General features: G+C 47.3%; 2 protein-coding genes across 4 annotated transcripts; one reads left to right on the top strand and one right to left on the bottom strand.

Annotated features, from left to right (window-relative positions):
* The first annotated feature begins 435 nt into the window (after window positions 1-435).
* On the top strand, window positions 436-20,179 carry FERMT3 (FERM domain containing kindlin 3). Its single transcript, XM_083715727.1, has 15 exons — window positions 436-625; window positions 6,626-6,795; window positions 7,795-8,028; window positions 9,563-9,688; window positions 10,321-10,489; window positions 10,832-10,934; window positions 11,602-11,709; window positions 12,984-13,118; window positions 13,919-13,968; window positions 14,273-14,397; window positions 15,030-15,136; window positions 15,813-16,022; window positions 16,766-16,890; window positions 18,911-19,052; window positions 19,513-20,179. Exons 2-15 carry the CDS (start codon window positions 6,636-6,638, stop codon window positions 19,690-19,692), a joined length of 1,974 nt encoding a protein of 657 aa, XP_083571853.1. The 5' UTR covers window positions 436-625; window positions 6,626-6,635; the 3' UTR covers window positions 19,693-20,179.
* Window positions 12,229-27,781, bottom strand: TRPT1 (tRNA phosphotransferase 1). Of its 3 annotated transcripts, XR_014558662.1 has the most exons (8): window positions 26,759-27,775; window positions 26,178-26,259; window positions 25,047-25,216; window positions 24,378-24,552; window positions 23,498-23,554; window positions 22,147-22,257; window positions 20,538-21,127; window positions 12,229-16,592 (listed from the first exon to the last, which is right to left on the bottom strand). XR_014558662.1 is itself a non-coding variant. In XM_083716087.1 (7 exons), exons 1-7 carry the CDS (start codon window positions 26,849-26,851, stop codon window positions 21,066-21,068), a joined length of 750 nt encoding a protein of 249 aa, XP_083572213.1. In that variant the 5' UTR covers window positions 26,852-27,775; the 3' UTR covers window positions 20,453-21,065. The 3 variants fall into 3 exon arrangements, 2 of the variants coding, with proteins under 2 accessions (XP_083572213.1, XP_083572212.1); XM_083716087.1 differs by lacking the exon at window positions 12,229-16,592 and having other exon boundaries at window positions 20,453-21,127; XM_083716086.1 differs by lacking the exons at window positions 12,229-16,592; window positions 20,538-21,127 and having other exon boundaries at window positions 21,393-22,257; window positions 26,759-27,781.
* Window positions 27,782-27,913: the final 132 nt, after the last annotated feature.

Below are 27,913 nucleotides of genomic sequence, written 5' to 3'. Positions count from 1 at the left end.
ACCGGTGGCGGGAGGCCTCATTAGGGAAAGTGTGCCTCGGTTTTGGAACGGTTTCGGTTTAAGAACGGAATTCCGGAACAAATTAAGTTTGTAAACTGAGGTACCACTGTACGTCCCTGTACTTCCCTGTGTCAAGAAAATTCCACTGTGTGTATAAAAGTAGCACATCAAGATTGGGTGCTCTTACCCCTTGTAGCCAACAGGGGGCAGGCTGCTGTCCCCTGCTTGCACATCTTGTTAAAACGGAAGCCGTGACCTGGTCGCAGGTACGTATATGTGTTGAGGGGTGTGTGTTTGAAATACAGCTCTAAACAATCCTGGCAAGTCCGTGCTTGGCCGAGTGCCTGACCCACCCACAGAGCTATAAAAGCTTTCTGCTCAGAGCAAACACGAGGTTGCAAAAATGACTTCCACTTTTGAGCAAGTGGCAGTTCCGGTGTGTGTGTGTCACACATGCAGGGAGGAAGTTGATAAGAGGTGGGGGAGTGCAGAGAAACGCCCTGAGCTGAGGGGCCTTGTGGAAACGCCAACAAGTCAACTGAGCAGTCCACAGAAATCCCCGAACCCTCTTCCTGGTCCACGGTGGTGTCCAAAGAGCTCTTTGCGTAGAGACCGCAGCCTCAAGGTAAGGTTCTTATCTGGTTTATGGCTTACAGGTTTAGTTTTGACAGATTAAGAAGAGGAACCTCCTCCTCTCAACTATTCCTAGACAGGCTCACTTGTGCACAAACCCATGGGGCCTCTCCACCGAAGTCCAACAATGGTGGGGCCATCACTTGAACTAGGTGCCCCACAACAGGAGAGAGCGATTACTTTCCAGCCCTCCTTGTGGACTTCCTGGAAGTATCTGCTTTTCCACTGTGGGAAGCAGAATGCTGAATTGGATAGACCATTGATCTCCTCCAACAGGGCTGTTCTTTATTTTGTGGGAGAATCCTATGTAGGTCAGAGCACACTTCCTCACATGTTCTCCTCAGCAGGGATGGAGATTCTGCCACCGTTCCTGGCGTGGTTAGACTCCATCTCCCATTAGTCCCAACCAGCATGACCAATGGTCAAGGATGATAGGAGCTGGAGTCCAGCAAACATGCAGCAGGCCACAGGTTCTCCAGTCCTTGTACTTGGCACAGAGAGTAAAGTAGCAAACAGTAGGGGGATGGAAACTCTGGAACGGAAGAGCTTATTCTAGCCTGTGGTAATTCTGCGCAAAAGTCTAATGACCACTGTAAGCACAGTGACCTTTCACATCAGAAGGGATTGGCAATAATACAAATCCTCCTGACTTTAAATCTCGTGTTGCAGGGTGGGTGGGAGAGCATTGGCTACGAATGAGCCCCGAATAAATTGGAATAAAATTTGGTGATAAATTCTAGTTCAACTATTTCTCTATTGTTTGGTTAAAACTGTTGACTACAGCAGGACTTCACAGGGGATTTAAATGCTGGCTTGCCTTACTCTGCGTATCTCTGAGGATCCTTCTACAGTTTAAGCATTTTGGCAGGTTGACTGTACCGACCCTGCCTCCTGTGCATCTAACAGCAAGCTGACCCAAGATAAATTAAGCACATTAAAAAATGCTAGGAGACCTCTTCATCTTCAGTTCATAAGCACCCAATTTCTCTTAGGGAGCATTATCGTACGTGTGCTATTTTATTCTCTAGGTTATTTAATCCAGGACAAAGGGAACATCCCCTGTAAAATACCCAGTCGCTTGCCCTGGAGGAAGTGAAATGCCTCTACTTCCTTCTATTTCTGATGCTCAGGGTGTGAGCGCCAATCCCTGTTTGGCCAAAATGTCACCACCCACATAACAAGAGAGAGAAATTAGGATCCCACTTCTTACTGTGCCCACTTGTAAAGAAGAGGAGGGTCACCTTTGCTCTTGATAATATGCTAAAGGGCTTGTGGGTTTTCCTGGAAACGGTTGTAATAATAACTGACACTTGATCATGGTGGATTGTATGTGTCTAGGAGGGGGTGTTGCTTAAAATGACTTCAAATTACTTTGGGCACTGCTAATTTATAGGTTTGTTTGCCACTAAGTCAAATTAAGATGATGGATGGTGGAGGTCTTACCAGCACTTGTACTTTGCTTCCCCATAAGCAAAATGTAAAAATACACGCTTTAAAAATGAAGGGGAAGAAGGAGAAACTTGCTCTACCTTTTTCCAGTGGACTGACCCAATCCAATGCTACTCAACTTGTCTGTGGACTGTAGCGCACACTCCTCTGAATTTTGCAATACAGTTTTGATGACCGCACAGAAATACATCTAATGGAAAAATAAGTGTGCAAAATGTGTACTTTACAGGAAAATGAACTGAAAAGATTTGGAGGGGAAATGTGTATTTTATGTAAAGCGTGTACGAGACGCATAAAACTTAAATACGAGCTTTCTGTGAGTTCTTTCAAAAAGTCTGAACAAAATGGGATGGAACAAACCTATGACGTCGGCTTGCATACACACCATATAGTTAAAGCACATGGTTTCCCCTAAATAATTCTGGGAACTCTAGTTTATCCCCCAAAGAGCTATAGGATCCAGGATCCTTAAACTACAATTCCCAGGAATTGGTGTGTATGTAACCTAAGCAGCAACAATACTGGAACTGGACAGGAACAAGCTACTCAGTCCCAATTCCCCTGATTTTGGCCCAGCTGCCCTTCCTTTTTAGCCACTCTACTCTTCATCCAGTTTGCTTCATAGCCCTTAGCTCCCAAAAGTACCAGGGAGCCAGCTGAGCTATGTAATGCTGGAAAACAAGCTCAAGGATGATCCTGACTCCTGTCCGTCGCATCTCACCATTCCCCAACAAGACCAGGGCTCCTCTGGTTTCTCTGCTGGAAGATCTCCCAGGAACCCATCCCTCTCTCCAAGGGCAGACCATCTGCACTGGTCCACCACCCCTGCAGGGCCAAATTGCCACCACCAAGCCAGACTTAATTAGAGGGGAGCAGAGCACATAGACACCACTTCAGGCCACCCACAACATCACTCAAGGCAGATAATAATAATAATAATAATAATAATAATAATAATAATAATAATAATAATTTATTATTTATACCCCGCCCATCTGGCTGGGCCTCCCCAGCCACTCTGGGCGGCTTCCATAAAAACCAAAAATACAGTAAAATATCACACGTTAAAAACTTCCCTGAACAGGGCTGCCTTAAGATGTCTTCTGAATGTCAGGTAGTTGTTTATTGCTTTGACATCTGCTGGAAGGGCGTTCCACAGGGTGGGCGCCACTACCGAGAAGGCCCTCTGCCTGGTTCCCTGTAGCTTTGCTTCTCGCAATGAGGGAACCGCCAGAAGGCCCTTGGCGCTGGACCTCAGCGTCCGGGCAGAATGATGGGGGAGGAGACGCTCCTTCAGGTATACTGGACCGAGGCCGTTTAGGGCTTTAAAGGTCAGCACCAACACTTTGAATTGTGCTCGGAAACATACTGGGAGCCAATATGCTCTGCTTGGCGTGTTGTGTCATTGATCATTTCAGACTCCTTCAAGGTGGCTGTGAAGGCCATCAAGCCCTGAGCTGCCCCCACAGCCTCCGGGTGGATAATAAAATCACAAATGTCCTGGCATCCTCCAACATCAGGTTAAAATCCACCTGGGCCAGTTCAGTCAGCAGTATCCCCAGTTTGTATCTCTGCTCCAACACTAGACACAGATGCTGTATGCTTGCCCTGAGGTCAAGACATTTCCTAATGGAGGAGATAGGAGTTCTTATGGGCAGCTCCATCTCCAAACTTCCAGTTGGGCCTGATGCTGCACCATATACCCAGGAAGGCACAATGCAGTTAGGTTAGACCCACCAAGCTCACCCCGCACCCCCAGGTCTTAGTGGTCCATGTCAGATCTGCCCCTTCATCTGCAATCACATTATGATGACTATGGTCTTGCTTTGGACTGACCTGCCATTCAGTATTAGCACTGCCACAACAGAGGGCTCGGTAGAAAGGTATCCAGCGATTTCTTGTGAAGTGGGGAGGCTGGAAACAGTGATGAGGAGTCTTACCCCACAAATAAGAATCTCCCTGCCCATGACTACTGGAATGGATGTCAAAATTGGGACAGTATAATGGTAACCCCTTGCCACTCAGGCACACGTTACCATCACCCCAAAAGGAAAGCCACATGCAGCACAAAAAATAGGGCTAAAGATGATAATTGAAGGACCAGTAATAGGAAGCACAATGCTGGTTGGTCAATATTCGTTCTAAACACTCCTGCCTCCCACTCACGGTAGACTGAGCAGAAACCAAACTCGCTCTCGGCCTGGATCAGGATCACCAGCCGGTTCTGCCTCTGAATACCAGTTTCTGGGAAGTGCAGGTGGGAATCATGGAAATGTAGAGCTGGAAGGGACCATGAGGGTCATCTTGTTTAACCCCCTGCAATGCAGGAATATTTTGCTCAACATGGGGCTCAAACCCACAACCCTGAGATTTAGAGTCTCATGTTCTGAGCTACCCAAGAGTTGCTGTCATGCTCAGGTCCTGCTTGTGGACTTCCTTCCCACTGAGGCAGCTGGTTGGCCACTGTCAGAGCAGGATGCTGGCCTAAACCTAACCTAACGGGGTTGTGCATGTTTTGGCTCTCTTGGAACAAAGCTATAAATTTAGAGGGGGGAACTTGCTAACTGGCTGTTCTTTAAAACAATGTTTCACTTGTTTCAACGTGAGCATGAAATGATTGGTAACCCTGGTCAGGGTTGCCAAGTAAGATTAGGAAGAATCGCCCTTGACTACTGTAGCAAAACGAACAGACATTTCACCTGATTCTGGGAGTGATAGTCACAGGGCTGTGACCCATGCGATGTCATGAATTTATTTACTGTGAGTGGGTTTGTTGCTATGTTTTTGCTGTGAAGCAGGAATGGGGAATGTCTGTGGCCTTCCTGATGTTCTTTGACTCCAACTCCCATCAGTCCCAGCTACCTTGGCCCAATAGTCAGGGATTGTGGGAGTTGTAGTCCAACAGCATTTGGAGGTGCCCCCTCCACCTGCATCCCCTTTTAAACACTAGTCATATCCACACTGTACATTTAATGCACAATGGGAATACCACTTTGAAAGTCATGGCTTCCCCCCAGAAGAATCCTGGGAACTGTAGAGCTACAATTCCCAGCAGTCTTAAAGAACTACAATTCCCAGGATTCATTGGGGAAATCCATGTGCTTTAAATATATGGTGTGGATGTGACCACCGCCTCCTGTCATGTTGCATTCCTTGGCATTAACCCAGGTGGCCCTCCAGATATTGCTGAACTGCAGTGGTACCTCGGGTTAAGAACTTAATTCATTCTGGAGGTCCGTTCTTAACCTGAGGTACCACTTTAGCTAATGGGGCCTCCCGCTGCCGCGCAATTTCTGTTCTCATACTGAGGTAAAGTTCTTAGCCCAATGTACTATTTCTGGGTTAGCGAAGTCTGTAACCTGAAGCGTCTGTACCCTAAAGCATCTGTGACCCGAGGTACCACTGAACAACTCTCGTCAGCCCCAGAAAGCATGGGCAATGGCTGTGCATGATGGGACTGGAGTCAGCAGCATCTGTTTGGCCAAAGGTTCCCCACACCTGCCGCGCAGCACCCCTGAACAATCTATCGGTGGCCTTGTTCTGCCACCTTTGGGGCATCGGGGACAATGCACTTAGTTTGGAGAGTTCAGAGAGGACTAGAAACTTGAAGGGCAGAGTGACACGCAGCTCATAGTTGAGGCTTTGGGGCCATCATGACTCATTGTAACATGAGCAAAAGACAAATTTAGCACAACTGGAGAGGAGAGATCATAGTACCAAGAAAGGAAGGAAGACAAGAAAGCTGGAGATTATAGCAGTCTAGACAAGGCCTTTGACAGGAAGTGTCTTACCCAGTTCTGTTCCATCCTGCTGGTAGGAGTCAGCCTTGCTCTGGGCGCATGGAAGATTATGCTGCTTGATTTCCAACCACACAGGAAGAAATGGGTTACTTGTCAAACCTGGCTTGCAGGTTGTAAATGTGGAGAGTGCATTGCACAGTGCTGGTCCTCTCCCTGCAATATGCTAGGCTTCGGCCACTCTGGGCGGCTTCCAAAAAAATATATATTAAAATACTGTACTACATCAAACATTAAAAGCCTCCCTAAATAGGGCTGCCTTCAGATGTCTTCTAAAAGTCTGGTAGTTGTTGTTCTCTTTGACATCTGGTGGGAGGGCATTCCACAGGGAGGGCGCCACTACTGAGAAGGCCCTCATGGCTCCCCCCCCCACTCAATAATCCTGGGAAATTTAATCTGTTATGGGTGCTGGGAGTTGTTAGGAGACACCCCCCATTGCCCTCCCAGAAGTACAATTCTCACTCAGTCCCTCCTCTCAAGGAACTCCACCTACTGTGGGGGGGGGATTGGAGGCTGAGCACCCACAGAAACACATTTGTGGGTGCCCAGGCCCCCTGGAATTGGTGCCCCTGCATGTGGCCCTCAGAAGGTTACCCAGAAGACAATGTGGCCCCCTCCAATATGAAAATGGTTTCCTGCCACAGGTTTAAGGCTTGGAACGGTAGCATGAGCTTCTTGAATTGAGCCTGGAAATGAACTGTCGGTGCTTTTTCTTTCTCTCAACCCTTGTATCCTCTCCTCTCTAGGGCTCTCACCATGGCTGGGTTGAAAACAGCCAGTGGGGAATACATTGATGACTCTTGGGAGCTCAGAGCCTTTGTGGAAGATCTGGGACCTGAAGCTGACCCAGTCACCCTCCGGGTCACCGGAAACATGCATATCGGCGGCATAATGCTGCAGATTGTGGATAAGTTAAGTAAGTTTTCCAAGATGTTTTCCCTCACTGCTTTTCTTGTTGAAAGAGGGTGATATCCAACTCAGCTTGCATATACAACAGACCGTATTTTTCGCTCTATAAAACACACCAGACCACAAGACGCACCTAGTTTTTGGAGGAGGAAAACAAGAAAAAAAATATTCTGAATCTCAGAAGCCAGAACAGCAAGACGGATCGCTGTGCAGTGAAAGCAGCAATCCCTCTTGCTGCTCTGGCTTCTGGGATAGCTGCGCAGCCTGCATTCGCTCCACAAGACGCACACACATTTCCCCATACTTTTTAGGAGGGAAAAAGTGAGTCTTATAGAGCAAAAAATACGGTATATTTAAAGAGACCCCCCGAGAGAATCCTGGGAACTGTAGTTTCCTCCCACAGAGGAATAATTCCCAGCACCCTTAACAAACTACAGTTCCCAGCATTCTTCTATGGTGTGTACAAAGGATACTCCTGGACCTATTTGTGTGTGTTTGGGAGAATAATTGTGACTCAGTGGGGGTGGGGGAATTGTGGTTGGATCCTTTTCCCATGTGGGTTTCTGGCACTGCTTAGATAAGCAATATGTATAAGCTTAGAGCCTGTCATATTCAGGGGAACTGGTGCTAGTTCCCCTTACAACCCACTTGGAGGGTGATGTGATAAGTAGGTCCAGAACTAGCCAAGCTATTCTTAGCTGAACAGGGCTAGGGCCATTTTGTCAGCTGTTTCTGAGGTGGTACAGTCCTTGCAAAGTGGCAGTACCATGTCAACTTAATACAGGGAGCACAGAGAAAATGGGGGAAATGGAGCCGTTAAAAACCAGGTGGACTCCAGAAGGTTGTGTAGAAGGGAATGCGGCCCTCGGGTGGAAAAAGGTTTCCCAACTCTCATTTAAATCAAGCCACCCTGGATTATTTATTATTTTCAGTTCTGTATTCTCTGGGCCTGTGTCTTGATGCTAATGCTAAAGGGTGTTCCCTGCCTCAACTTTCCTGCTTCCAGAGCTTCAGAGGGACTGGTCAGATCATGCGCTGTGGTGGGAGCAGAAGAAACTTTGGCTGCTGAAGACCAACTGGAGCCTGGATAAATACGGGATCTTGGCTGATGCCAAACTTCAGTTCACTCCCCAGCACAAGCCTATACTGCTTTCCCTACCGAATCGCTGCAAAGTCAGGATCCGGGCAAACTTTGCCCAGCCAGTCTTCCGCACAGTTGCCGACCTCTGCAAGATACTTGGTGAGCACCACAAGAAGCTCAGAACATCGCCTGGGAGCAGCAAGGAGGGCGAGCGCTTGTCTCCAAAGCTCTGAAATGTTATTTAGTGCAAGGGTTGCCAATGTGAGGCCCATGGGCACCCAGTATCTCCTCAAAAACCCAAAATACGCTAGAGACAGTTTGCTCTTCCAGCTCAGTTCCTCCCAAGTGCCCCAGGAAAAAAGGGACATCCCATTTTTTCGCATGAGATTGCAATGGCCATTTTGGGTGTCACGATCTCATGCGTTTTTGGGCACCATGCAAAATCTCACCCTGGCGGGGAAAACACTTTTCAGGTTGAGAGCACTGTGCGGGTCATGTGACTCACCCGGGAGCAGATCCAGGAAGATACGCATCCCAGTTTTGGCTGCATAAAAGTTGGACAGTATGCTGTTTGCACCGGTTTGACCATGGCCCTTTAAACGTGCCCACATTTAACTGGATGCCCCTGCTCTCCCTTCTGTTTTGAACAGAGGAGAGAGAGGTATAAAGAGCTTCTCTTTGTGAGGAAGCATAGCGATGGAAATGGGGCATGGGGCATACCCACATTATGTTGTGTTCGTATCTGTTTCTGTGATAATTTAGGTGTGGCAGCCATTTTGTGCTGTTCCACTTCCTCCCGGCAGCCATTTTGTCTTATCACACATACACTTTGTGAGTGGCACCCACAGTACTTTCTGAACGTTGCAATGGGGCTCACTGTCCCCAAAAGTTTGGTGACCCTTTGCTTAGCGCCTGCCCAGCTGGTTCTGTTTCAGAGACTGGGCTTTCTGATGCTGTGTTTCCAAACCCTATGGTCTAGACATCAGAGGAGGATAGGGTGCCTGGCCCCAAATGCAGGCAGGGCAACTGCATTTTTCTTCATTGTGCAGGGGCAGAGAAAGCTACAATGGCTGGAACTTTCTCCTCTGCACAATTAATCCTGCTCCCTGCCCTCCTATGCAGCTGATCACCCTTAGAATAATAGAATGTAGACTTTGCACTTTTATTTGCAACTATTTATACATACCTGCCAACATTTATCCAATGAAAATAGGGACACCCTATTCAATAATAATAATATTTATATCCCACTCATCTGATTGGTTTGCCCCAATCTAGGCAACTTCCAACATATATAAAAACATAATAAAAATTTTTAAAAACTTCCCTACATAGGGCTGCCTTCAGATGTCTGCTAAGGGTTGTATAGTTACTTACCTCTTTGGCTCGGGGTTGCATAACTCCAACATTTATCCAATGAAAATAAGAACATCCTAAGGACAAGTGAGACATTCCAGGATTAAATCAGAAACCGGAACAACTTCTATAAATCTGGGACTGTCCCTGGAAAATAGGGACACTTGGAGCGTCTGTTCATAGAAGTTTAAATTTTGAAGATGGCTGTGTTTCGGTTCTCATATTCTTTTGGAAAGTGAGAATTGGGGAAGTTTGCCTTTAAATGCAAACTGAACTGAAATTATCTGGCTATGATTAGCCTGAATGAAGGACTCATGCAGCCTCTGCCCCTCTGCAGGTATCCGTCACTACGAAGAGCTGTCGTTACTGCGTGCGCCGGAGGAGAAGGAGAAGCGGAAGCAGAAGGACAAAGAGAGGAGCTCTGTAGCAAGCCATGACCTGACTGGGGTGCGCTTGCCAGCAAGTAAGGAACTTAGGGGTGTCCAAATGACTGACTCTGTGTGTGTGTGTACATTTGTGCATGCACCTCCCTGTGCAAAAGTGTGTAGCTTCAGGATTCACTGGAAATAGGATAAAACAACATTATCTTAGTCTATGAAAAACCTGGAAAAAAAGGTAAGATGTCACTGAAGGCACCAGGTGGACCTCACTGGAGAGAGCATTCAACAGATGAGGAGCCACAACTGAAAAGGCCCCGCTCTGGAACGCTACCTCTGCATTAGGAGAAGCATCCTGATGGCAAGAGCTGTTTTCCCCATGGAAGCGTCTGCCTCAAGAGGTGGTAGGCACTGGAGGTGTTTAAGTAGAGTCTTTCAGGGATGCTGCTATTGCAAGATTCCTACACTGAGCAGGAATGACCTCCAAGGTCTCAATTCAGCTGCAAAATTCTGTGATTCCATGGGAGGCACTTCTCTCTTTAGAACTGGGTCTCTTCCCAGGGAATTTATTCTCGCCGCATGGAGCCCAGAAGTTCAGCTGCACTTACTTGAACAAGCCAAAGGTCATACGATGATCCTTCTCAAGAAGACAAATTATACAGGCTGCCCAATTCGGCAGCCATGACCCCCCCCCCCCGCCATTCTGTTCTGTCACCAGGTGCAGAGCAGCAGCTGTTCCGCGGCATGCCGGCTCACTTCTCGGACAGTGCCGAAACCGAGGCCTGCTACAGGATGCTGTCGGTCAGTCAGACTGGACTGACACCCGATCAGATCTTGCAGATGCACCGGCCAGGCTCCCTCTCCGAAAAGACTCAGATCAACAGCAGGTAAGGAGAAGAGGGCTAGCTAGCTTGGGCAAACTGTAGGACTACTATGTTGTAGAAGGGAAGGCAGAAGGCGGGACCCCCAAATTTTGGCATTGCACAGGGCACCGCTGTAATTTGAGACCCCAAGGTCTGCCACTGTCTTGAATGCAAGAGTTTGAGATACTTTGCTAAAGAGTTTGAGATACTTTGCTACTTATCTACTACGCAAGTGGGGAACCTGTGCCAATTGATCTAACAAAAATTGTATACTGCTGGACAAAACGAAACACAGTATTTTGCAGGAGAGATTCAAGCGCTGGTTGGAATTCCATGTTCGTAATTAGGAGTGGATTTCTCTCCCAGGTGGCTGGACTCATCGCGGACTTTGCTGCAGCAAGAAGTGAAAGAAAACGATTGTTTGTGGCTACGTTTCAAATATTACAGCTTCTTTGACCTGGAGCCCAAGGTCAGTGCTCCCCTCGGATCTGGGCCTTCAGCCTTACCCCACCAGTTTCTGTAAAAAATAATATGCATCCCCTAACCTGGTGGCTGCTCCAAAATCCTTCTGAGGATCTCAGTTGTCTTTGTCTGTGTGTAGGTGCGTTTCTACTCCTCGCGACTTGGGGAGCTTCTAGTCCTAATGACTAGGGAGCAAAACATATAAACAGGTTTTTTAAAAAATTGTCGGTAAACCTTGCTGAAGATGTAGGGTTGCTCTGCCCATCGTCTGTGACATGTTTCATATGTGACATATTTAGCATTTTAAAACATATATTTGCCTTGGAGTGCATGCCACAGGGAACTACCAATTTGTAGAGGGTTGCATGCAGTGCAAGTCCCCACCCTTTGCTTTTTAATGTGTAAGGGGAAAACTGTGGCCCTCCAGGTGTTGCTGGTCTCCCAGCTTCCATAATCTCTGACCACTGGCCATACTGGTTGGGGCCTGATGATAGTTGGAGTCCCAACATCTGGAGGAGCACAAGTTCCCCATCCCTGATGTAAGGGAAGATCTTGTATTCCACCTAGACAGGAAGACAGGTGGGTTAAAAATGCACTTACCTTCCTGGAGGAGGTGAAATTTGAACCCTGGTTTGGCACTCAGCCTCTGCTGTTGCTCGTTCCCTCCCATGTAGTACGATGCCGTGAGGATCAACCAGCTGTATGAACAGGCGCGTTGGGCCGTGCTACTAGAGGAGACAGATTGCACCGAGGAAGAGATGGTGGTGTTTGCGGCTCTGCAGGTAACCTTTTCTCCCTGGACAAAAAGTTTTATGAGTGTTAGAATCATAGACTTGCAGAGTTGGAAGGGACCACAAGGGTCATCTAGTCCAACCCCCTGCAATGCAGGAATCATTTGCCCAACGCGGGGCTCAAACCCCTGACTCCGAGCTTAAGAGTCTCTTGCTCTACCAACTGAGCTGGAATTAGTCCTTGAATGCTGATGGTGCTTCTCTGTTGTCTGGATGAAGGACAGAGACAGGAACGTGTATATAAATTAGCCTACTGCAAAAAAGGAAAACTTACATTAATTGCTCCACTCGCTTTGTTGGTTTATGGAAAAATAGATATATATGGGATATAAGGATAATTCCCTGGACGCCAAGATCCGGTTCTGGGGTTCTCTTTGGTGAGAGAACCCCAGCAGAGATTTAAAATCACAAAACATGCAGCAAAGTAAATCATGGAAATATAGGTTGCTGGACTTTAAAATTAGCCTTTCCAAAGTTTCCCCCTAGCATAGAAAAAGACTACACGCTTGGTAAGTAAAAAAAATTGATTTACTTACAAACTCTCCAAAGGCCAGATTCATGTGCTTTATCATACAGCATTCAGAAAAAGTTACACAGGAAGTAAATCTTGGCTTAGTTACAGTGCTGAAAGTTCCTAAATTAGTGGTATAGGTATTCCACAGTAGCTTGTAAGAGACATGTGCTCTGAGCTGCAGCAACCAGCTCAGACCTCCTCACACCTTGAGCTTCTCTGGTAGACCAAAGGTTGAACAAATAGGCCTGATTACCCATTTCCTCCCTAGGTAAGGGGATGTGACCTTGCTAAGCCTGGCAGGACAGCTTACTCTATGGTATTAACCCCTTCATGCATTAATTAGACTTAAAAAGACATCTGAAGGCAGTCCTGTTCAGGGAAGTTTTTAATGTGTGACATTTTAATGTATTTTTAATCTTTGTTGGAAGCCGCCCAGAGTAGCTGGGGAAACCCAGCCAGATGGGCGGGGTACAAATAATAAATTATTATTATATTATTATTAAGCACGTTGGTTATATGAGGCTGGTTATCCCACACTTTTGCCTCTGGCTCTGCTCATTGCTTGCATTTGACCCTCGGGAAGTTGCTCAGAAGGGAATACGGCCCTCGAGCTCAAAAAGTTTCCTTGCCCCTGCACTAGGAGGTGTGAAGAAATTGTTCTATAAATAAGGAAATAAGTGTTCAGAGCTTTGTTTTGAGACTCGAGTGTCAGTATTGCACAAAGCTAATTCAGAGCTTTCACTCCTTCCAGTATCATATCAACGAATTGTCTTTGAACACCAATCCCGTGGAGCAGTCTGGAGACTCTGGCCTTGACGACCTGGACAAGGCCCTCGCCACCTTGGAGGTCAAACTGGAAGGTTCGTCAGCAGCTCCCAACGTTCTGGTAAGTTCCCAACAGGGCCTGCCTTCCCTTATGCTGAGGCATTCTGACTGGAGCCTCCCTCTCTTGATCTGAATGTTGTTGCCAGCAAGGTTTCTATCAGCTGCTGCTTCTGCTTCTGTTGCTATTTAGTTCCCTTTTTCCTTTGGGGTTTTCTGAAATGGGCTATTTATTTTATTTTCATTTACAAATCCCCTCCCATGAAATATCTCGAAGCAGTTTCACAATACAAGCAAACAATTGAACAATTCCGTATGTAAAATAAATAAACACATTATCTATATAAAAGCAATTTTTGAAAGAAGAAACAAATGTTCATCAGTAAACAGCTAAAAACGCCCTGTGTATAATACAATTGATTTCATATGTAAAAAAAAAAAAAGCAATTTCAAATCTAGTACAGATGGCAGTAAAGATCTCCACTTAAGAGGCTTGTTAGAAAAGGAAAGTCTTTCCACCAGGGTCCAGAAGACAAGAGGGGTGGTATTTCTCTGATAGGTACCAGAATGGAGTTCCAAAAGATTGTATTCCGTGCTAGGCCTTCTCAGAGTAGACCCAAGTTGATAGATAGACTTAATTTGCATTCATTAATTGCAACGGGGTCTACTTGGAGTAGAACCTAGATGGAGACAACCCAAAATGTTGCATTGTTTTATTTCTGCTGTTTGTATTATTATTATTATTATTATTATTATTATTATTATTATTATTTCTTTGACCATGAGACTGAAAGGCAGTCTATAAATACAGGAAATATGTAAAACCACCACCACAACAACACCTATTTGTCATTTCCAAAATAGGACAGTCTCACAGTTATCCCAGAGTTAAAGGATTATCTCCGAATATTCAGGTGAGCTATCAAACCGTATGTTTCATGAGGGAATGGATCCTGGGGAAAGGCAGTGGCGTTCAGTGGTTAGATCACCTGCTTTCCATGCAGAAGGTCCCAGGTTCAATCCCTGTCATCTCCAGGAAGGGCTGGGATATTATGATCAACTAAAAACATTAGCAAAATGGGTGGAATTGACCAGGATGTTTAAGGGTTTGGAACACAAGGCTTTATGGGGAACAAATGAAAGAGCTGGGTGTGTTTAGCTGGGAGAAGAGGAGATGAAGCTCATGTCCTTCTGTCAGTCACCCTTTTTGCTCTACAGGCCCCGTAAACTGACTCTGAAGGGCTACAAGCAGTACTGGGTGATCTTCAAAGAGACCTCCATCTCCTACTACAAGAGTCCTGAAGAAGCTCTGGGAGAACCTGTGCAGCAACTCAACCTCAAAGGTGAGTCCAGCCATCTTGCCAACGCCTCTTTCCCAATCCGGCATTAGTACGGCCTACAAAGGATGGAGCACGTCTCCAAATATGAGTACCTTGGTTTAAGAACAGCTTAGTTTATGAACAACTTGGATTAAGAACGCTGCAAACCCGGGAGTAGGTGTTTTGGTTTGTGAACTTTGCCTTGGAAGCAGGACATGTTGAGTGTGTTCCATTTGTAAATTGAGTCCCCCGCTGCTATGGGAAAGCATGCCTTGGTTTAAGAATGCTTTGGTTTAAGAATGGACTTCTGGAACAGATTAAGTTCGTAAACCAAGGTACCACTGTATATGAAACCTGCCTTATACTTCATCAAACCATTGGGTCCTTCCAGTTTAGTATCATCTACACTGACTGGCAGAGGCTCTCGAGTGTTTCAGACCAAGAGTCCCTGTCAGGACTATCTGGAGATGTCAGGTATTGAACCCGCGTCCTTTTGCAAAAAAATTGCTCTATCCCTGAGCCTCCGGCCCTTTTCCTCAAAGAGAAAGTGCAGCTCCATGAGTGTGGGGATAGACCAGTGGTCCCAATTCTCTGCATAAGACAGCATTGTATGCCAACTTCTAACTGTTCCTAACCCTGTTTCTGCCCCACTCCAGGCTGTGAGGTTGTGCCGGACGTCAACATCTCTGGCCAGAAATTTTGCATCAAGCTCTTGGTACCTTCCCCCGATGGGATGAGCGAAGTACATTTGCGATGTTCGGATGTGAGTGGGGTGGTGGGGAAGCCCGGTTTAGAACCACAGTTTAGGGCTGCCATACGTCAACAATCTTGGGGCCTTCCTAAAAAGAAAGCTCAACAACTTTTCGGGGCATCCTGGTTTTTACTTTTTGAACTATGGAAACCGTACCATCTAAAATCAGTGCAACTGCAGCACAGCATCTCTGTCAGGTGGGCCGCCGTTCCCCTCCCAGAGCTTACAATTCCCAGTGGTTTAACCATCAGTGCCTCTCCCCAGGGAACTCTGGAAGCGGGTTTTGTGAACCATCCTGAGATTTTCTATAAATCTAATAAGCTTGATAAATCAATAAAGAAACAATAGCTCTTTGAGGCGAAACAGGAGTCTCTGAACAACACTCAGCACCCTTAACAAACTACATAATTTTTGGGGGGGAAACCATGGCTACTTACAGTGGTATCATAGCACTTTAAATGTATGGCAAGAACGCGGCCAGGGTCTTGGTTTTCTCAATAGTCTGTGCTGCAGTATTCTGCACTAACTGCAGTTTCCAGGCCGAGTACAAAGAATGCCCCCACAAAGCCTGGACCTCGGATCTAACGCCATCCCAGTTGACTTCCTCCAAACAGCCTTGTATAAGGATGGGTGAGGGGCTAGAGCGAACTCAGGGTAAGGCAAGTGTCTTCCTCCTCTCCCTCATCAGGAGCAGCAATATGCCCGTTGGATGGCAGGTTGTAGGTTGGCAGCGAAGGGGAAGACCATGGCAGACTCATCCTACCAGGCCGAGGTGGAGAACATCCTGTCCTTTCTGAAGCTGCAGCAAACCAACCCGGATGCCCGTCTTGCCCAGCAGGCCGAGGGAGCCCAGTGGCTCGTGTCTCCTCGCTACCAGAAGAAATTCAAACCAAAGCAGGTAATTTTGGGCTGCACGGCCCCAAACCACCCTGACCACTGACTGATTGCTTTGGCAGCAGTTGCCAGGAGAAAAAGTCAATTCCTATAGATTGGGAGTGGGGAACTTTTGGCCCTCAAGACTACAACTCCCATTATTAGTATTAATTTATTATATAACTCTCAGTTGCCAAAGTAGCTTCTAAGCAGTTCACAAACATCAAACCAATTTCTTTTTTTAAAGAAAAATAGGTAAAGGTAAAGGGACCCCTGACCATTAGGTCCAGTCGTGACCGACTCTGGGGTTGCGGTGCTCATCTCGCTTTATTGGCCGAGGGAGCTGGTGTATAGCTTCCGGGTCATGTGGCCAGCATGACTAAGCCACTTCTGGGGAACCAGAGCAGCGCACGGAAATGCTGTTTACCTTCCCCCCAGAGCGGTACCTATTTATCTACTTGCACTTTGAGGTGCTTTTGAACTGCTAGTTTGGCCGGAGTAGGGACCGAGCAACGGGAGCTCACCCGTCGCAGGGATTCGAACCACCGGCCTTCTGATTGGCAAGTCCTAGGCTCTGTGGCTTAACCCAGCGTCCCTTAAAAAAAAAATACACATAATTAAAATCTGCCTTAGGTTTTTCAAAGCTGCTTTGTTGATTCACTATGCATTCACACACCTCCTGAGATACCTTGACTAAATTCTTTTGCACTATGGTTGTGAGGCCAAGGAGGTGGTTTGCACTAATCTCTCCCTTTGCAACTCTCACAGTTAACCCCTCGCATCCTGGAGGCCTACCAGAACGTGGCCCAGCTGTCGCTCCCTGATGCCAAGATGAAGTTTATTCAAGTTTGGCAGTCACTTCCCGATTTTGGCATCTCTTATTTTGTAGTCAGGTAAAGAAACTGCTGAGCTTCCCTGAAAACCATTTGGGGGGAACTGAAGTACCTTTTCATGAACTGCCGCTGGTGTCGACAGCACGAATGAAAAATCTTTCAGCATTATTTATTTCATTTTATTCTGAAAGGCAACTTCTGGAAGTTATTTGCATGTCTGAAGAAGTCTTTCTTTCTCCCTTTCTCATGATAGGTGTTTAATTGAAATAAATTGATGTGTAACACACAACACCCCACACACCTCTGATAATAGTAGAATTTTTGGGCAACCAGTGAAACCAAAGAAGGCAGACAAGAGGGAGCCCTTCATCTGATGCATAGAACATAGCTATGTTCTACCTCCAGAGTCAGAGGCAGTTTACCTCTGAATACCAGTTGCTGAGAATAACAGATTGGCCGTGGGGATTAGGAGAGTCTCTCTTGCATTCAGAGCCTGCTTGCAGGCTCCCCACAGACATTGGCTTGTCATTGTGAGAACAGGATGCTGGATTGGTCTGACAGGGTGACAGATGCTTTGTTAAAACCATCTAAGAAGACATGCAAAAAATCCAGAGAGGTCTATCTAGGGCTGTTGGTCATTATGGAACTTCCAGATTCAGAAGCACAGATATCACTGAATATCGGTTGCTGAGGAGCAATGAAAGGAGTGAACGGCTGGCTGGAGGCATCTGGTTGGCCACTGTGGAAGGCAGGATGTTGGACTTGGCATCAGAGCAACCTCTGCTGGTTATTTTGGGTTTTTTTTTTAATAATGATCAAGGTCAACCAAATGCAGATTTAAAATCCTGTTGGTTTTCAGCACCAAAGAGTTGAGCCCGTGTTAAAACACACCGGGTTGTATCAAACTAAATTCTGCTGAGAGCAGACCTACTGAAAATAATGAAGCCAGGTTAGTCATGCCAATTAATTTCAGTGGGTCTACTCTGAGTAAGACTGTGCTTAGATACAACCCATTGCTAGGCAGATTCTCCTGATGCTATCTTCCTCCTGTCTCCTGAATAGGAATTGCTTTGGATAACTTTCTTACTGAAATTCATGAAGTTAAAAATTGCGCAGTTCATGGCTGGATCATGTCTTTACAATGTTAAGCTGCATAAATGTTTTATAATTTGGGATAAAAAATTCTGGAGGTGTAGCTCAGCTATTATATTGCAGCAAACCCAACGAAGTATTTTGTGGCACCTTAGAGTCTAACAAATTTATTGCTGCATAAACTTTTGCGGCTTAACTGCCTCTGATGAAGGGGACTCTAGCCTACCAAAGCTTAAGCCACTATAAATTTTAGTCTTTGTAATGCCACAACACCATTTTTATTTATTTAATTCATGCGATTTATGCACCGTCTGATTGTAGAAAACCTCGAAGTGGTTTACTATAAAATGTATAGGGATGTCCAGCCCTTACTTTATTTAATGTCTTAACTTTTTCATAGTGCAAAACTTTGTTGCTATTATTTTCAAAAATCACAAAAAAGGTAAAAACACTTACCATCCCAGAACTTTTGCATTCATTCCCCCAACAAACTGCAGATTCCTTCCTATTGGGCTAGTAGGTATCAACACTGCATACCTGCAATGCTTCTATTACAGGTAACTCCTCATTTGCGCACATTCAACATGCGCGCAATTGCTGGCATATGCAGTTTTGGACACTAGGAAGGGGCGTGTGGCATAACAGGGCAGGGACAGGCTTACCTGTGTCCCGCTGATGCACACAGTGCCTCGGAGCGCATAAATGGGGAGTTGCCTGTACTGAAAACATGAGGACTAGCGATTTGCTTTCCTTTTTAAACTGAAGATTGAAAATGTAGAGAAGGGGGCTGTCGTAGCTCTTAGAGACAACCAGCTCCTCCCATATTATTGTTGCCATTATTTATTAAATTTGTAGCCTTCTCCCCACCCTGCAGTGATGGTGATGACGCAGCCTTTAGCTCTTCAATCACACACTCCCTCTAGATTAGAAGTAGAGGAACCTTATAAATGCAAGCAAAAACGCAGAGCCTTGCCATCTTTGTATGCAGGTTCAAGGGCAGCCGGAAGGATGAAATCTTGGGCATCGCCAACAACCGCTTGATCCGCATTGACCTGGCCGTTGGAGACGTGGTGAAGACCTGGCGGTTCAGCAATATGCGCCAGTGGAACGTCAACTGGGATATCCGGCAGGTCAGCAGTGGGGTGGGGAGCTTGGGATTTGAGTTCTCTGAATATGCATTTCTCGTAGCCAGTCCCTGACTCTTACTAACAAAGTAGCAGTGCAGGTGAGAGGGCAGGAAGTGCGGGCGACGGCACAGCCCTTCCCATTTCCCCTTAAGTGGCAAAACAGGACAGGCTGCCCCTACCTCCATGCTCCATCGTCCCCGACCGTTGGCTGTGGATGATGGAAGTTGTGAGTTGAGCAACATTTGGAGGGCACCAACGCTGCCTATCCTTGCATTAGATTTGATTGAGACAAATGCACAAGTAAAAGGACATGTCTTCCTCCCCGTCCCCCACTGCAGTTTTGGCCTAAAGAGAACAACCCTTTAAACTTTTTTGCTTATTCGCCTGTACAAGATTTATACGCACCATAGGTGACCACCCAAAGAGACGTCCGCAAGCTCAGCTTTTAACCTTCTTTCCCCAGGTGGCCATAGAGTTTGATGAGCACATCAACGTGGCCTTCAGCTGCATTTCTGCCGGCTGCAAGATCGTGCACGAGTACATTGGCGGGTACATCTTCTTGTCCACCCGCGCCAATGACAGGAGCCAGACGCTGGATGAAGAACTCTTCCACAAGCTGACGGGAGGCCATGAAGCTCTCTGACCTTCTTCCACACCTTAGGGCTCCCCCAGAAACTGCGCACACTAGGCCAGTCTCTTTGTGGAGGCGTCTAAGCAGAGACTCTTAACTGGGGTCAATTGTGCCCTATAATCGCTTGGGAATACTTACTGGGCATGATAAATGTTTCCCAATATGAGCATAGGAGCAGAGAACTGCAGGAATTGTATTCTAAGGAGTGTGGCAATTGGCGTGCTTGTTGTAGAGAGGGAGAGATGTCTTGTCATGCCTTTTTCTTGGGAGGGGATGCGCAAATTCCTGGAACCAGCCTACGCACCCCAAATCCATTATCTGCCCTTTTGCATTATGTTAGGATGTCTATAGCCTGCAGAGCCTTCCTAGTCCTACAGTTCACTCGGGGGGGAGTGTGTGTGCTCAGCGTTAAGTCAGCAATTGTTGTGGGGGGCATTTAAGGATATTTCGATGTCACAAAATTACAGTGGTGCCTCGCAAGACGAAAATAATCCATTCCGCGAGTCTCTTCGTCTTGCGAAGCAAGCCCATTAGCGGCTTAGTGGATTAGCGCTATTAGCGGCTTAGCAGATCAGCTGATAAGCGACTTAGCGGCTTGGGAAAAAGGGGGGGAGGGGAAAAAACCCCGCAGGAACTCGCAAGACATTTTCGTCTTGCGAAGCAAGCCCATAGGAAATTCATTTTGCGAAGCACCTCCAAAACGGAAAACCCTTTCGTCTAGCGGGTTTTCCGTCTTGTGAGGCATTCGTCTTGCGGGGCACCACTGTATATTGTTGTCTATTTTGCTGGGGGTTTTGCTTTCTTTGTTTTCGTTATCTATCCCAAGGAGCTATAAAAATATATAAATAAATACATACTTGGAAACGCTTCTCATTGTCCTTTCCCCACATTTTCCCACTTGTTTTGTCTCCATGAAATAAACATATCATCTCACTGTTCACCTGAAAAACAATATCTGCCTCATTTATGGGCAGTCTATCCTTGGTTTTTCTCTTTTCGTTTTGTTCTGTTTCTTGCTTTCCAGGTGGACGATGAGAATAATTCATTCTGCTGTCAGTGTTCAGATTTGAGTACTGATGCTTACGCTGCCAAAACAGCACCACCCAGACATAATGGAGAGGTAGCAGCAGGCTGGAGAAATGCCCCCCAAAAAGCAAAAAATAAAATAAAATTCCCAACAAGGAAAAGGGATGCCAAAGTAGTACAATGGAAACAGAAAAGCAGAAATTGCTACAGTTCCTCTGTGGTCTGGCATGGAAATCAGTTGAGCGAATACAATCAGTATTTTGTTCACATCATCAGTTCAAACAATATGTAATCAGTTGCTTTTCTTTTTAAGTGTTTGGATAAGGGCTTTACATTGAAATGAATGTAAGTGACATAAATTACGTAGAGGTAGATGCATCCAGTGGCTCAGGATCAGGACAGTTGAGGGACAACACACACCCTGGGGGACAAAAAAAGCACATGGTGTGACTCCCCATAAAAGCACTGAGCGCCCAGTATAGAGATTGCAGCCTCCACTCCTGATTTTTAGTTGCAAGGCATGTCGCAGGAACATGAAACAAAAGTGGTCCTGAGGATGTACAAAGGCAATTGGGCTTAGTAGCTATAGTGCTAGGGACATCCAAATTCAATCCCAGCCATGAAGTTCACTGGGGGATTTTTGGCCAGTCATTTTCATTTGTGTTCTCTCTCTCTCTCTCTCTCTCTCTCTCTCTCTCTCTCTCTCTGGCTGACCTATGTCACAAGATTGTGAAGACAAGAGTGGGCGAGGGGAGAGAACGATGCATGCTGCCCTGAGCTACTTGGGGAAGGGTGGGAATCTTCTCCAATTTTGTATTTGCTTAGGGTTGTTGTCATGCAACTGTTTGCTTGGCTGCCAACAGGTGGTGCTGTAGCCTGCAGAGTGATGCTAGCCTTCCAAGAGCTGTTGGCCCATTGCAGCTGCATTGGAGGCCTAAACAAGCTGCGGCAGAACAGTCACAACAGGCCACAGCGGCTCCTCAGAAACCATCCTACTCTGGTGCTGCCACCGCCACTGCCCACCTCAGCAGCAGAGTGCAGGAATTTGGAATTTTGACAGATGGACAGGGCAACCCCCTTGTCAATCATGTGAGATAGCAACTATGTCATGCACTAGTACTTGCAAGTGCCAGGGCTTCCAGGGAGGTTTGGATTGGCAAGGGTTGTGGGTTTAGAGAACAACATGTGCAGGACTCTGGTTGTGATCTCAGCCCAGAAAGGCAGCACTGCAGGGCTTGTGGGTTAGAGCAAGCCGGACCTTGAAGTGCTAATTCAATGCAGCTGCAACTAAATCCTTCACAAGATTTGTGTAAAATTCATTCATTCTCCCCCAAGCCCACCCAGCACGCCTCAAAAGTTCTGGGTTTTGCAGCAGCATGAATGACAAGCTGCCCAAGCACTCCCGGGCCAGAGTGGCAAGAGGCAGGCTGCCCAACTCACGCCTAGGCTTGAGCTGTAGGGCCTCCATGAAGTAGCAGGGGAGCAGCAGCCCATTGGCATCGCCAGGAGTGAGGATCACTTCATTAGCCGAGCGGTAAAACTTGATTCCATCTGCAGAGAAGACATTTCACAGGTGTGAGACAGTTCAGCCCAGGACCACTTCCTCACCCTGCCCTATAGCGTGGTGCGAGATGAATGACAGGCAAGTCTGGAGTCCATTCCAGAGAGGGCTTTGCTGGCTGGGAGGAAGGCCCCCTAGGATTTAGGATGCTTGGATTCCATTCATTTATTCAAGGTAGTTTTACACCACTTGTTGGATAAAAAAAAAGGGGCACCCAGAGCAGCAAACTTGCTTACAATGATAAACAGCAAGATTGTAAGCCTGAGGGCAAGGAGAGCAAAATCGGATGCTAGTTCTGAATCACAACATTCTTACAAGAGCTCTTTCTGGTGGGGAGGGAAAGAAGAAGACTCCCTGCAGCTACACCTTTGCTGTATGATGGGTGGCAGCCAGGCTGGTCTCCCCCTTCCCATGTCATTCATCCTAGCAAGCAGTGAGATCAGTCTCTTGATGGAAATCCAGCCGTCTTTTATGACTTAGCATAGAAAAATGACACAGAAAGCCAGCTATATTTTCATGATGGAGAGAGCAGCCCCTCTGTCTGCCCTTCTCCGATTTATTCTCCTTTGTTCTGACCAGCCGCATGGCCGTTTGCCAATCTCATGTTACCTCATCCGGTCAAGCTTTTATTGCACCCATCACCATATAGGGTCATTACATTCCAATACATTGTAAAGCTCAGAGTGCTGGTCACGAGGTCCGGAGGTACCCTGCAGTATTTACAAAGCTCTGCCATGGCTTTATGACTCCCACAGTCTCCCAGTGTCCCTGGCCCCAGTGTGACACCCTTCAGCAACCCAGTCCCGTTTCTTAACAACAAAGTGTTATGACAAGAACAGCCAGCATGGCAGCAGACTACGGGGCTATGGGAAATGTCAGTTAACTAATTGCTTCTCTAAAGGGACAGTGTTCATCTGATGAGGAGGGTGCCCACTGGGTCTCTGTGTGAGGTCAGCAGTGGTCCCTCCCAGGGAGCTGCCCTATGGTGCCAGCCCCATTACAAACCCTCCTTTTGAGCAGGCGGCAAGCAAAGGGGTGGGGGATTGTGTTAGAGGGTTGCTTGTCCTATTCCTCCTTTGACCTACAGGAGAGGGAGGGGATTCTGCAGCTCTCCAACTCCCATCAGCCCCACCAGGCTGGCCAACGGGCATGGATGCTTGGAGCTGGAGTCTAGCACCATAGGGAGAGAATGCGTACAACACACACAGTCTCTAGTTCCTTTCCACTTACCGGCCAGAGCCCTGGCAACATCAATGACTATAGCCACGTCACAGTTGCTTCTCATTCCTAGAAAGGAAAAACAACACATTTAAGGGCCTCTGTTATCCACTCCCATCATGTCTCTTTAGTGGAGACAGTCCCTCTTTTTCTGATCTTTGCCGCAGAGCTACAATTCTCAGAATGGTTAAACAATCAATCTTTTTTCCTGGGGGGGCGCTCTGGGAATTGGAGCTCTGTAAGCGGAACGGGGTCTTCTAGCAGCATGCAACAGCTATAACAAACCACATTTCCCAGAATTCTTTGGGAGAAGCCGTGACTGTTGAAAGCGGTGCAGTACAGTGGTACCTCGGGTTACATACGCTTCAGGTTGCATACGCTTCAGGTTACACACTCTGCTAACCCAGAAATAGTGCTTCAGGTTAAGAACGTTGCTTCAGGATAAGAACAGAAATCGGGCTCCGCCGGCGCAGCAGCAGCAGGAGGCCCCATTAGCCAAAGTGGTGCTTCAGGTTAAGAACAGTTTCAGGTTAAGTACGGACCTCCGGAACGAATTAAGTACTTAACCCGAGGTACCACTGTACTGCTTTAAATGTGTAGTACAAATGAGTTCTAGGATGCAGGCCAAATCCAAAGGCCTGGCAAACCTGATGAGGCTTGTGGGTGGGAGTTTCCCCACTGCTGGTTAGACAATATTGTTCCGGATTGACCAATGGTCTGATGTGGTTTAAGGGAGCTTCCTGGGCAGAGAAGTCCCCCAACCCAACCGGCCAGAGAAGGTCCTTAGGCAAAAATCTCAATTCACAGCCAGGTGTTTTTCTTTCTCTACTTTGGGATGGGAGTTGGGGCACTGCAGGCCACAGATTTGCAACACAAGGAACGGTATACTCACCACTCCGGACAGCTCCATCCCCCGGCAACCCTGGCGCTAAATGGATGTGCGTCCTCCCCATCCGCGAGAGGCCGTGGTGGCGAATTCCTGGCCAGTGGCGCAGATAGGTGCCATGGGCCACAACCTCTGGGAAATCCCGTGGGTCCAGTAGTGGGATCAACTCCAGTTCAGACACCTGGTGTGTTCATGGAACATTAATGGTCAATTTATGAGGTTTTACCTGAGAGAGCCCACATACTTTCAAGTTTGCTGCCATAAGGAGGGGGCTAGCGGGGAGCCCTTTTCAGCCCAGGGGCCACATTCCTTTTGGGACAACCTTCTGGAGGCCACATGCCAGTGATGGGCAGGGTTAGAGGTCAAAGTGAGCAGAGCAACAAATATAAATTATATCCTGACATAGTAGGCTAGTTCCTATGCACCCTCACAAACACCCCTCTATATTCAGGAACTCAATAGTTCACAGGCACATTCCAATCAGGCAAAAACATTCAAAAATATAAAAAAGGGCTGTCTAAAGTTTCAAGAGGCCTGGAAGGCCCAAGGTTCCTCACTCCACAACTCATAAGGGCTAGAAACTCAGGCTAATACCACACTGGCATTTAGCATGGAATTGCAGCTCATTCCCGTTTTTGTTCCCATATATGACAACTCCTTCACCCTTTTCCCCACCTGCAGCGAGTGCCCTTGATTGGCCCGGATCTGGAGCTGCCCGCTGGAAGGGTGGGGGCGTAGAGCAAAGCGCTGCTTTTCATTTGTCTCCACAACGCGCTGCACGTCTTCCAGGGTCCAGGCCTTAAACTGTGGCAGATGAAGGACCTCCGCCACATCCACGAAGCCATCTGCAGTTTGGGAAGAACAAAATGTTTAAGAACTCCCTTCTTTGACAGCACTGTCAAGCCAGCCAGCTGGACTGAGGTGAGAAAAGAATGGCTAAAAATGTACATAGCTTTTAAATAAATTCCCCACAACGTTAATAGTGAGAATGGAGCATAATGGAGGAACAGGTGCATTTTTAATTCAGGGCAGCGCCAAATGCTAGAGCAGCTTGAGAAACCAAAGGTAAATCCATCTTTAAAAGTTTAATTCAAGAGTGGGTAACCTCAGGCCCAGGGCCTGAATGTGGCCCTGCAGGTCTTTCTATGTGGCCCTCAGAACTCTCCCCAGGCCATCCCTGCCTCTCTCTGTTTGGGGCTGACTGCAATGTGCCCTTGAACTCTGATAATGCCTCTCGCTTGTCTGGATAGAAGACAGAAAATAGTGGTGGGGTTGAGTGTATGTGTAGAAATGTGTAGAGCCCCATGTACAAGAGCAAAATGTGCGTTTATTGCTCCGCCCACATGTGCCTCTGGCCCCGCCCACCATTGGCATGTGGCCCTCGGAAGGTTTCCCAAAAGGAAAAGCGGCCCTTGGGATGAACCAGATTCCCCATTCCAGATTTAATTAAATTCTCTTCCCCTGCAACTTGGCTCTACTGCTCAATTCACCTGTGCTCTGCAGGGAACTCATTGCAAAAATTTCCTCCCTGCTCAGAGGGCCAGGGTTTGTCCCAAATTGATTCCAGCTGGGCTGGTGTGTCGGTGGGTGGTTCATCTGAAGGTTTTCTTTAGAAGCTGCTCCACCAATAAATGGCTTCCATTTTTTTAAAAAATGACACATTTGAGGGTTGCCAGCTTTTCCTTTTGGCAGGGCTCTTCTGCCTTTAACTGTCCTGTGCCTGGCAGAACAGGAGCAGGTGAAGGTTTTTTTTCTTTTCTTTTTCCCAGGCAGTGTTGTGAGGAGTGGAAGGGCAGAAACACTCACCAAGCCCCATCTGTAGCCCCAACTTCTCTGCCCCATGGCGCAGCACATAAGAAAGAGCCTTGGAGAGGCGAACACCTGCATCCTGAAACAAAGTTTGGAGACAAACTGAGAGGGCGAGTATTCAATTTTTTTTTTACATTTTATGCTCCCAATTTTCTGCAGAGAGCACAAGGAAACATACATTGTGCAGATTCCCCCAACAACCCAGTAAAGTGAATTTCATGGTTGAGGAAGGAATTTTTCCTGGGTCTCCTCAGCCCTAGCCTGGGGCAGGTGGGAGCCAATACTGTGCCCTGCAGATGCTGTTGGCCTCAGACACTGTTGCAGGCTGCAGTTAGAGGAGAGGTGGAGGGCAGGGCCAATCCTGTCCTCCATAGACCCTCCTTTTCCAGGGCTCGAGTATCTTCAAAAGTTGGCACAGGTGCAAAAATTTCACTAGAGGTTGCAAGGAAACGGGAGAAGTTGCCTGTCTTAGAATTCTCCCTTCTAAACAGCTCTTTTATTCTATTATTTAAAAGTAGTACAGGAAAATGGTATCCTCCCAAGGTGGGCTACAACTAACAAGGCTATTGTATTTTTACCTGATCTCTGTGTCTCCTCCGGTTTCCGTGTTTTCTGCCTCTTCTGGGAGGATTTTGCAGACGCTCCCCAGCATCTGGTGCTTCTCCATCCATAATGATGATGACTCAAAAATCCAGAAACCCCACGGGTAGTTGGCTGGGGGCGTTGAAACTACTGGACCTGTTTTCCAAAATCCTTATTTCCCCATGCCAGTTACTTACTGCAGCTTTCCCAGTTTTCTCTCTTCTCCCCTGTCTTTCCCTGGACTCCACTTCGGATCTCAACACCGCCTCCCTCCCCAGTTCCCTAAACGACACGCTCCCGAAGTGCGAGCGGCGCTCAGAAGGAAACCTTGAAGTCCTTTTTGTCAGCGAGCACGACGGACCGCACAGACTTCTGGGAGTTGTAGTTCCTACTCCCCACCTAAAAGCTGTTACTTATATGGTCTCTTCTTCTACGGGCAAGAGACGCAGCTCAGTGGTAGAGCATCTGTTTTGCATGGGGCAGGTCCCAGGTTCAATCCCTGGCAATTCCCTGTCTGAAACGCTGCCAGCCAGTGCAAGTGATATGGGAGCAGGATGGACCAAGGGGTCGGACTTGTTATAAGGCCTCTTAGAATTGTAGCGTTGGAAAGGGACCCTGACAGTCATCTAGTCCAACCCCCTGCAAAGCAGGAATCTTGCCCACAGCTGTCCCTGGGTGGGCTTGAACTACTAACCTTCTGGTTTTAACAGCCAGATGCACTGACCCATCACACCACTGCCAGGTGTTTACCACCACCTCCTTGACCCTAGTGGCATGCTCCTCTACTTGCTGCCATCTTTGTCCTGCTCAACTTTTTTGGGGTAGCTCAGGGGCGAGTGGAGGAGTGCGCTGCCATTCATGGGCGTACCATCAGGGTCAAGGAACAGGAGGTGGCAAACTGCTGGCAACAGTGAGCGCCTGGCAGTGGTGAGGGCCGAGGTGGGGCAGGCACAGGGGTTTTTGCCTCCAGCAGCAAAACATCCCTGGGCGCAGTCTGAAGTGTCTTCAAGGGCAGTCCCACGCACAGCACAGCACAGCACAGCACAGCACAGCACAGCACAGCACAGCACAGTAATCCATCCTGGAAGTTATCAGAGCATGGAGTCCTGTGGCCAAGTCACACGAACCAGCCAGTTTGGAAACAATCCCTT

The sequence above is a fragment of the Podarcis gaigeae genome (assembly GCF_964106915.1).
Source record: "Podarcis gaigeae genome assembly, chromosome: 16".
NCBI lineage: Eukaryota > Metazoa > Chordata > Lepidosauria > Squamata > Lacertidae > Podarcis > Podarcis gaigeae.
Note: the sequence above shows the minus strand (reverse complement) of the source record. Positions and strands in the feature narration are given on the sequence as shown.

Bases quoted from the DNA above. Each gene is read 5' to 3' on its own strand.
- FERMT3 (XM_083715727.1), top strand. From the start codon at position 6,636: ATGGCTGGGTTGAAAACAGCCAGTGGGGAATACATTGATGACTCTTGG. The intron at 11,710-12,983 runs GTAACCTTTTCT...CACTCCTTCCAG, and splicing joins TGGTGTTTGCGGCTCTGCAG to TATCATATCAACGAATTGTC. The intron at 13,119-13,918 runs GTAAGTTCCCAA...TTTCCAAAATAG, and splicing joins CAGCAGCTCCCAACGTTCTG to GACAGTCTCACAGTTATCCC.
- TRPT1 (XM_083716086.1), bottom strand. From the start codon at position 26,851: ATGGATGGAGAAGCACCAGATGCTGGGGAGCGTCTGCAAAATCCTCCC. The intron at 24,553-25,046 runs GTGGGGAAAAGG...TGAACACACCAG, and splicing joins ATCAAGGGCACTCGCTGCAG to GTGTCTGAACTGGAGTTGAT. The intron at 22,258-23,497 runs GTAAGTGGAAAG...TCTTCTCTGCAG, and splicing joins TGTTGCCAGGGCTCTGGCCG to ATGGAATCAAGTTTTACCGC.